This window comes from Ictalurus punctatus, chromosome 12 (assembly GCF_001660625.3).
Source record: "Ictalurus punctatus breed USDA103 chromosome 12, Coco_2.0, whole genome shotgun sequence".
NCBI classification, from domain to species: Eukaryota; Metazoa; Chordata; class Actinopteri; order Siluriformes; family Ictaluridae; genus Ictalurus; species Ictalurus punctatus.
The window spans coordinates 27,673,775-27,683,710 of NC_030427.2; the positions used below are offsets into that span (position 1 = coordinate 27,673,775).

The 9,936-nt window shown below is 47.4% G+C and overlaps 1 protein-coding gene across 1 annotated transcript in view; it reads left to right on the top strand.

Moving 5' to 3' along the window:
• The first annotated feature begins 4,524 nt into the window (after positions 1 to 4,524).
• jarid2b (jumonji, AT rich interactive domain 2b) overlaps positions 4,525 to 9,936 on the top strand; it is a 117,774-nt gene continuing 112,362 nt past the window's right edge. The window contains exon 1 of the mRNA XM_017481047.3: positions 4,525 to 5,120. Within this exon, the coding sequence (XP_017336536.1) occupies positions 5,073 to 5,120 (48 nt within the window). The 5' untranslated portion in view covers positions 4,525 to 5,072. The remainder of the gene's footprint in view (positions 5,121 to 9,936) is intronic.

Here is a 9,936-nt window from a genome sequence, read left to right on the forward strand (position 1 = left end):
AGCAGCTGGTCTGAATGCAGCTCTTAGCCATTATGAGGAAATGAGCAGGAAGTGTGTGTAGGCGAGCAGACCGCTTAGGTTACGCTCTTCCTCTGCCAGCTCCCTCTCGCCGGGTATCTGGTCTCACTTTAGAGCCAAAATGAACGGAACTGCTCCTCTATAATTGCCTTCTCTCCTGCAGTTTATTATCGATCGAACAAGCCGGAGCGCAGCCGACACCGTTAAACGCGTTCCGTTTGGCTTTTACAGGCCCTACAATTTAATGGGATACACGATATCTTGGCAACACCAGGCAGCAATTAAATTATTCATCTTTTAAGTTATTGATCCGCCATGATCCCTGTTCATCGAACTCACGGCCAGCTCGGCCGCTTTGATCCTGCCCCCGCGGAGGCCGAAACCTGCAGCGCGGAAACCTTTTAGTCCAGGCGACGGGGGCTACGTATTATACGGAGACCGTAATATAATGCATGTCACCACCTCACACATCCGAACCTGGAATATCAGCATGTTTAGCGAGAGTTGAGACTGCAGCTAATTACATTAAGCCACTTTGCTAGCCGTTCGCAAAGACCGAGTAGATCAGAGCCGGGCCGCTTCAGCATTCCTCACCGCGTACACTGAAGAGAATCTGCTCAGGTGTGAGTACATCCACACTACGGGTGTTTATCATGCTATTAAAATATTACCATAACCAAGGCCATCCACCACAGGACATGTGGAATGCTTGCATTTATACAAAGCATTCGTACAAAGCGCAGAAATTCATGGAGCGTTTCATAAGGGAGGGAGGGAGGGAGGGAGGGAGGGAGGGAGCAGTGGTGCCTCACCGGTTAAGGGTTACTAATCAGAAGCCCCAGCACCGCCAAGCTGCCAATTTTGGACCCTCTTAACCCTTTCTGCTCCAGGGGGCGCTGTATCATGGCTGACCCTGCGCTCTGACCCCAACTTCCTGGCATGCTGGGAAATCCGAAGAAAAGAATTCCACTCTGCTGTAATGTATACGTGACAAATAAAGGCTTCTTCTTCGGATACTCGATATCGTTATGATTCACACGAGTTGTGTTCTTCCCTTTAAGCGTTTTCCATTGTCAAATCATGCTCTTGGGGTGTAACGTCATGCCACTGTCTGTGTCTGAATCTGTCCAGTGCTCCAAATATCTGGCTGCTCTGAACCAGAAAAAAGCTTACTTCTGTTTTACAATCTTTTCGCGTTGAATAGAATATCTGTCACTACAAGCGGTATTACCGACAACAACGTGAGTGAAGAGTGGAATCTGTGACACGTTTACATGGATTTCATGAGTTTCCTAGTATTTAGTCCGTCCTAATTTTGCTTTAATGACGGTGTGCGTCGGAGCTGGAACCTCGCGGTCCATTTTTAGATCAAATCCAACCGGCATGTCGTCTGATCACATGCTTCAACAGAAGAGATCAGACACCAAAGCAGTCCGCACGGTCAATATCACGCATCACAATTTGCTTACATTTAAATCGGGACCCGGGTATAGTGCAGAATCTCGAATAGTGAATATTCAATATATCGAAGCGGGACGTTCTCTGTTTGAAATATTTCTACAATTTTGAAATGATAGAAAAAAAGAAATATAAAATCAAGTGAAGTCAGTTCCTCAACCTCAGCTACATCGCTCCAGTTCATAACCGGTCCACAGACGGTTGCGGAACACACCCGGTAATTATTTTCTTTGCCCTTTCCTGTGATATTTCTCAAAACCTAAACAGACTAATATACACCACTGTGACCCTGACCAGGCGGTTACTAAGGATGAAGGAACGAATTCTGTAGATCTTCATATCGAGCCTCATGCTCGCGCAGCGTTTCGCCGCATCCCGCCGGATCCCGGTCCTAGTGCACACCTTTCACGAGCTTTAAAAAAAAAAAAAACACGAAAACCTATAGTCTCATTTAATATTTGTATTCACACCCGTTTTGAACACATCATCGGTTCATTCCGCATGTTCTGCGCGACACGTTTTATCGCGTTCCATGCTAGAACACAACCCCGATTCAACATGGGTCCTCGTGCCACCTATAGGGAGTGCGAAATTCCACGTTCCTAGGTAGCAAATCAAGCGCAGGATCGGATAAATGACATAACGTGGCGGATTTGTAGTGAATATGTGTGGAATGTGCCAACCTTAGAGCAGTAGAAGGTCCCAAGGATCCAGCAGTGGCAGCGTGGTGGAGCTGAGCTCATGACCTTCTAATCAGAAGTCCAACATCTTAACCACTGAGCTATAATAATAATAATAATAATAATAATACTACAACATGACAGAGTGTGCTGTTGTAGAAAAAACAAATCAACAACGAGGTGGCGTGACTTTTACCGACCGGAAGCTGCAGTTTATCTTTAAAATTACGAAAATACGGATTAACATCCATAATATTCATTAATATAATCATCAATAATATTCATTCTGTAGCAAAATGCACACTAGTGAAAGAAAAAGCGATGCTAATGTTAAAAAAAACAACAAAGCACTTGTGTACAGGATACGACCGGCATGAGGCTTCACATTAGCCACAGAGATTCTCGTGCGATCAGGTGAATATTCAACCAATCGTCGCTCGCTCATTTATTTACCACGTCGCAGTCATTTGTTCCCAGAATGTGAGGGACGGTGTACTTTCACCCATGATGATAACGATGATGACGTCGAGGACGATGACGATGGGAGCAGTTGATATCGACTTCCCGCATGATGTGACACATTTCTTTTGTGAATCATCGGGCTCATCGCCCTCAAACTCATTCGGCTTCGTCGAGGTAGTTTCAGCTTTTCGCGTGTGACTCATCTCTGTAGAGGCCCGGCGTTCGGCAGCCGAACTTACTGTAGACGCAGCGACTTCGCAGTAAAAGTTTGGCTTTCTCAACAACGTAGAGTTTGCAACGGTTCCAGTGAAACGTGCGATAAAAAGGGGAAAAACTTTTCAGGCCTACTAAAAAACCTATAACACGGTAGAGATGTTTATGGGACGTGACGACACGGTCGAGTTTCGTTAGGATGTTTTGTGACTTTAAATAAAGGAAAACAATGACGATCAAACCCTTAGCTTGCGACAAAGGATGAGAACAAGACAGTCGGTTATACGTGTAGCTGCGTGCGTGGGAATAAAACGATGTGGTGTGCTGTTATAGGAAAATCATCAACGATTTGGTTAGTGTGAGGCGATTTGTACAGTGTCGCGGCCCGTCTATGAAAGCGGTTAGTTCTCTGTTTACATGGCACTTCCATGGAAAGTATAACAGTATTAGTTATTTCTCCATCGGGGGGGGGGGGGGGGGGGATTAAAGTATTATCTTATCTTATCTCATTATTCTTTGAGAAGACATGATTAACGTCAATACCAAAAATTCCAAACATGCGCTCTGACAGCTGCGGAAACGGTCCCGTCTCAGCGCGCAGTACGTGAGCTCTCATTTAAACCTGTGATAATGTAGAGGCCTGATGGAGAAAAATACAATTTAGAAGGACGTAAAAGTAAACGAGACCGTCGGTGCGTCTGGTGAAGTGTGCGCGGCTTGTGGAGGATGCTAATGTGGCATTAGTCTAATATGAAAGCAGAGCATGTCGCGTGTAAATCGAACTTCAATAGATTTGATGTTAAATATAGAAATGGCGTAACGGGGTATGGGATAAACGTTTTTCTCACTGGATGGTGCGACGCAAGCGACGAAACGACGAGCCGCACAAGCAACTTGTGAATGTTGGGTTGATTAAAGTATCTGTGGTCATTTACTATGTGTATATATATATATATAAAAAAAAACCCTAATTTCATGGTTGTAACGCCACCGTTTTTCGATATCAGGAGCGTGTAGGACGTGCTTTTCTCCTTAAGGTACTGTACGTCCGCAGAGAAAAGCGGTTCGTTGTCGAAAGCCGAACGCTAGTCGCGCCGCTCACGGATAAACGTTACTATGGCAACCGGTAGTAGGAACGCTGGCGACTTGCGGCGATAAGAAATCTCTGTACGCGTGAACGTACGCGTTGCGTTAGTTTCGATTTTCCGTTTGCTCGGAGGAGGAATATTTCCCTGTAGTCCCTAACTCTTGGGAGTCTGGCTATAGATAAACAGTTAAAGGATTTCACTTTTAAAAAAATCCATTTTAGGAAAAAAAAACCCCCCTTATTTCTTAATTAAATGATTGAGCTAACAGAATGTATTTAATGGCAATTCCTGTGTTTCACTTGAGTGGAGTAATTTTGACCCGGTCCCTAACTAGTAGGTCCTTTTAAAGTTCCCGCTGCGGTGTGTGTGTGCGTGAGAGAGAGAGAGAGAGAGAGAGAGTTAGTTCACTCATTGCACCTCGCGCTCCGGACAAAAAGAATTAATCCAAAACGAAAAATTATCATTATTTTTTTTTAATATAATTTGTTTGCTCCTCACACCGGTGTAATCCCGGGGCGTGTGCGCGCGCGCGCGTGTGTGTGGTTTTTTCCCCCCACATACAGAAAGATGTGACTTTGAGCTCAATCGTTTTGTGTGTGTGTGTGTGTGTGTGCGCGCGCGCGTGCGTGCGCGTTGAGAGGCGGGCCGTGCACGCGCCACATCTCGTTCACTAATGGAAGTTATTGTTGTTGCGAGTTGTTTCTAACTATGAGGTGCACGAGAAGCGGCGTTCTCTCCTGGGCTTCCTTATTCTTCAGCACGGACCACTGATTTTTTTTATTTTATTTTATTTTATTTTATTTATTTATTATTATTATTATCTTTTTGTGCGTGAGTGTGCGCGTGTGGAGGATTTTATTATTATTATTATTTTTTTTAAAACACCAAGAAATACCAAATCGCACGAGGAAGTAGGAGCTGAAACGGGGGAGAAAGCAGCGCGAGCGCGAGGGCGAGCGCGAGGCAGAACTGCACCACCGGGGGATTTAAATCGCCTGTGTTTTTTTTTTTTTCTTCTTTTTCTTCTTGTTGTTGCGAAGGAGGAAAAAAAGGAGGCACGCGGAGGGGAGAAAAAGGAGAAATTCATGTTGCTGTTTTATCTTTAGCGACATTTCTTTCTCTTTTTGGGGAGGAGGGGGTACTGGATCACAGGATGAGCAAGGACAGACCGAAGAGGAACATCATCCACAAGAGAAGAGATGTAAGTGCGGCTCGTGCGCTTTGTAGCTTCCTTCCTTCCTTCCTTTCTTTTCTTTCTTTCCTTCCTTGCTTTCGATGAAGAAACTTGTTTTTGTGTGCACGTCGTTACAGTGTAATGCAGGACGGAAATGCTTTGCTTTGCTTTGGTTTGGTTTGCTTTGGTGGTCCGGGGAAAGGAGGAGGAGGAGGAGGAGGGGGGGAAAGAAAAACTTGGACTTCTAGATTAGATCCAATCCAAGCTGGGTTTTTATTAGATGCACGCGGTGAATTGTGTCGGAGAATTTGTGGTTTTGTGGCACTTTGTGTTGCAGATCGGAACCCCAGTGTTGTACTGTTGAGACCCGATTGTTCTCAGCTCGGCTTTGTTCGCGCGAGAGAGCACGAGCAGCCATACCGGGGCTGTGTGTGTGTGTGTGTGTGTGTGTGTTTATGTTTATTCCGGGTTGTGTTTCCCTAAACCGTGCACACGCGGAACAAATCGTGCAGCTTTTATGCACAAAAGCAGTGTATGCACTGGGCATTTGTATCCACTCTCTCTCTCTCTCTCTCTCTCTCTGTGTGTGTGTGTGTGTGTGTGTGTGTGTGTGTGTGTGTGTGTGTGTGTGTTTCACCGGGCTTGTGTCGGCAAACCCGTGATGCGTGGCACCAGGGCACCAGGCAGGGGCTCGCGCGTTATACGCGTTATATCTAAGCGCGTGCTTATTTTTGTAGCTTTAAATGTGGAACATGCATATACATATCTATAATGGCGCGCGTGTGTGTGTGTGTGTGTGTGTGTGTGTGTGTGAAGTTCCTCGTGTGGATGAATGTTGCAGATCCGAGTTCTCGGTACAGTTTTCTTTCTCGAGCTCGTGCGAACTCGTACAAGGAGGGAAAAAGGTGCCTGGAGGGTTGTCTCTGCAGTGCTGCTGGTTCCAGGTCTGTGTGAGCGCTGTGAACACCCCCTCACTGGAACACACCAAATCAGGACTGAACTGAACTTTATTTCCAATAATGAGGCAGAGATCCTTGTTTTGTTTGTTTTTGTCTAAGAAACCTTTCCAGCCAGGTTCTCTGGAGGCCTGTTCATGCTTTCCACTGGTGGTAGTTTTGGGGGAAAGAACCCTTTAAAGGTCTTCCATGGCACGTACAGGAACCTTTTATTGTTTTGGGTGTGAGATGAAGTATCGGTTTCGGGAGTCGGTGCTTTGCAGAGATTGCAGCGATGATGTTTACGTCTCATCACTAATATCTGGATCCTTCTTCTTCTTCTTCTTTTTTTTTTTTCCCCCGCTCCTGAATCATGATCGAGCCGCTCAGGATTCTCCCAGGGATTGCTGGGAATTTGGGAATCCCGTCACGGGGCTTGACTTCATGCTGTAAACGTTCCTCCATGTCCATATGGTCGCGTAGCTACTTTAACCGGGAGTGTTTTGGTGGAACGGTGTCGTTTCATCACCTTCCTCGTCGCGTCTCGTTCTCGGAGACCAGCAACAGGTTCGTTAGTGAGGCCCGGAGCACGTCCCGGTTACACGCCCTGCCACGCCGACGTCCGAAGAGAACCGAAGTTCTCCATGCTCCTCGCACTTTATTATATAAAGAACGGGCTTTGACGCCGCTTGGTCGCATTTCGTGAGCCAGTCCCCACACACACACACACACACACGTCACACTATGAACACACCTGAGCCAGGTAATCAGGGCTCCCGGATGGCTCAGGTGCGTCCAAAACGTTAACTCCAGGCAAAATCTGGCTTGAATCCCCGAGGCCTGGATGGAGAACATCTGTTTCGAAGCAACAAGATGGTGACCCTGCAGCTTGAGCCATGGGGGAGCGGGGGAGGTGGGCGGGGGCGGGGGCGATCACCGAGAGATTTCCGAGGGTGTGAAACGTCCCCGCGTCGCAAAATGGCCACAGCTTATAATATTCTCTCCCTGTCGTATTCCTTTTAACCCGGTAAATAAAGCGTCACGTTTCGGATCCGTTCCTCCGTTCATTTTCACACGCGTGTGTGTGTTTTATTTATTTATTTATTTATTTTTGCTTTGAGGCGGGGAACTCGCAAACAACCCAAAAAACCCCCACCGACATGGTTATAATTAACGGAGCTCGTTTTATTTATTGGTTTTCGAACCATCCCGGCGTCCTCTCTAACCCGCGAGTTTCTCGTCGTCACGTCACGAAACGCCGACACGGAAATATAACGCCCCGTCGTTTCTCACCTCTTCACCTAGACTCCTCGAAGCAGGGGAGCAAGCGCGTCACGTGTCGAGCAGAAACGATACCGGATGCGCTTCGTTTTGTTTTTTTTTTTTTTTAAATTGTCATTTTTTTTGATCGAAATATCGGCCCAGATTTCGTCATGTTTGAGCGCGCGTGACTACACGTCGGCCTGTCACGATAACGGCTTCAGCTGGACGATATATCGTCCCGGAAATAATCGCGATAAACGATATCGTCGTCATTTTAAGACCGTTCCGTGCTAACCGGATCCCGTGACCTTGCAAGTGCACCCTTTCAAAGAGCAGCGGACTAACGTCAGTTAACGTTCGGTCTTATGCGGACGATCACGAAAACGAGAGCGGCGGAAAGGCTCGAGGTCACGTCCGTATGACGTGCGCTGACGTAGTTGTCGTGACGGGTCTGGCTGGAGGTGCACCGTTAGGGCGTTTTTTTGTTTTGTTTTGTTTGTTTTTTTCACGGCGTGTCGCGTAAAAACGTCTGAAACGATCGCTCGGACCGGACGCCGTGTTTTACGGCGTGTTTTAGTGACGGAGCCATCGACCGGATCGTGACCCCGCGTCATCGCTCGTTCCGGGTAAAAGCTAGGTGTAAATCTTTTAAAAACGATCCATACGGACGCGTACGAGTCGAATAGTGGATGGTTAGCGCTAATGCTAATCGGCGACGATATCCGCCGGGTTGTCACAGATGGAGACGTGCCGCGATGCGGCCTCGTCCTCGACCGCAGAGGCGCTCCCCGCGTAGGCGGCCTTGCCGTGTCGGGGGTTTCTGATATTTGAAGGTGGTGATGTCGTGTAGCGGTGCTGCTGTCGGTGTGGAGGACATGGCTGAGGCAGCTGGAGGTGTGTGAGATCTGCTGAGGCGGCAGGAGGAGGAGGAGGAGGAGGAGGAGGAGGAGGAGTCCCACGGGCCCCGCGCTCGCCACACAATTCCTCGCCCTCCTAATTTAACCTCCCCTTAATTAGCGTACGACAATTATACACGCTCGGCTTCACCGTATCCCGTGGAACACGGGTGCGAGGGTGTCGTCCCTCCTCCACCGCTGATGCGGCGCGTTATTAAAATTCATGTGTGGGGAAAAGCAGCAGAGAGCAGAGCCTGATAATAGATGATAATAAAAGCAAACGCAATTAGGCGGCCTGGATTGATGGACACGAGCGCTGAAAGGAGAAGTGCAGGGAAGTGCTGCGCTTCTGCTTCCTTCAGCTCTCGCAAGGCCTGCTGTAATGGCCGACACACACGCGCACGCACACACACACACACGCGCGCACAGAGAGAGAGAGCGAGAGAGAGAGAGAGTCCTGAGAGAGGCAGAGACAGAGACATGGAGGAGAGACAGAGAGAGGAGTTAGTGCTCAGTTAATGAGTTTGTGTTCTTTCTCTCAGAGTGAACGTAGCACACGGTGCAGGCCTCTCTCTCTCTCTCTCTCTCTCTCTCTCTCTCTCTCTCTCTCTCTCTCTCTCTCTCTCTCTCTTTCTCATTCTCTCTCTCTCATTCTCTCTCTCATTCTCTCATTCTCTCTCATTCTCTCTCTCTCTCACTCTCATTCTCTCTCTCTCTCTCTCTCTCTCTCTCTCTCTCATTCTCTCTCTCTCTCTCTCTCTCTCATTCTCTCTCTCTCATTCTCTCTCTCATTCTCTCTCTCTCTCTCTCATTCTCTCTCTCTCTCTCTCTCTCTCTCTCTCTCATTCTCTCTCTCTCTCTCTCATTCTCTCTCTCTCTCTCTCTCTCTCTCATTCTCTCTCTCATTCTCTCTCTCTCTCTCTCTCTCTCTCTCTCTCTCTCTCTCTCTCTCTCTCTCATTCTCTCATTCTCTCTCTCTCTCTCATTCTCTCATTCTCTCTCTCTTTCTCTCTCTCTCTCTCTCATTCTCTCATTCTCTCTCTCTCTCTCTCTCTCTCTCATTCTCTCATTCTCTCTCTCTCTCTCTCTCTCTCTCTCTCATTCTCTCATTCTCTCTCTCTTTCTCTCTCTCTCTCTCTCATTCTCTCATTCTCTGTCTCTCTCTCTCTCTCTCATTCTCTCTCTCTCACTCTCACGCTGTCACTCTCTCTTTCAGTCTCACGCTCTCTCTCTTTCACTGTCTGTCTCATTCTCTCACGCTCTCACGCACGCTCTCATTCTCTCTCCTCTCTCTTTCTCTCATTCTCTTTCACTCTCTTTCACTCTGCATGTCTCTCTCTCTCCTTTGCTCTCTGATCTCTCTCGCTCTCTGTTTCTCTCAGTCTGTCTATTTTTTTTTCTCTGTTCATTTGTGTCTCTGTCCCACTTTCTCTGTATGCCGTCTCTCTCTCTCTCTCTCTCTCTCTCTCTCTCTCATTCTTTCTTTTGCTCTGTCTCTCCCTTTCTCTCTTTCTGTCTGTCTCTCTCATTCTTTAGCGCTGTGTCATTTTCTGTCTCTGTTTTTATCTTTCTCTCTGTTTATATCTCTTTCTGTGTGTGTGTGTGTGTGTGTGTGTGTGTGTGTGTGTGTGTGTGTGTGTGTGTGTGAGATGAAACGCACGTTGACAGCTCCTTTACATTTGCAAAGGGATTCAGAGCAGCTGTGCTCATCCCACTAACCCCCCCCCCACAGACACACACACACACACA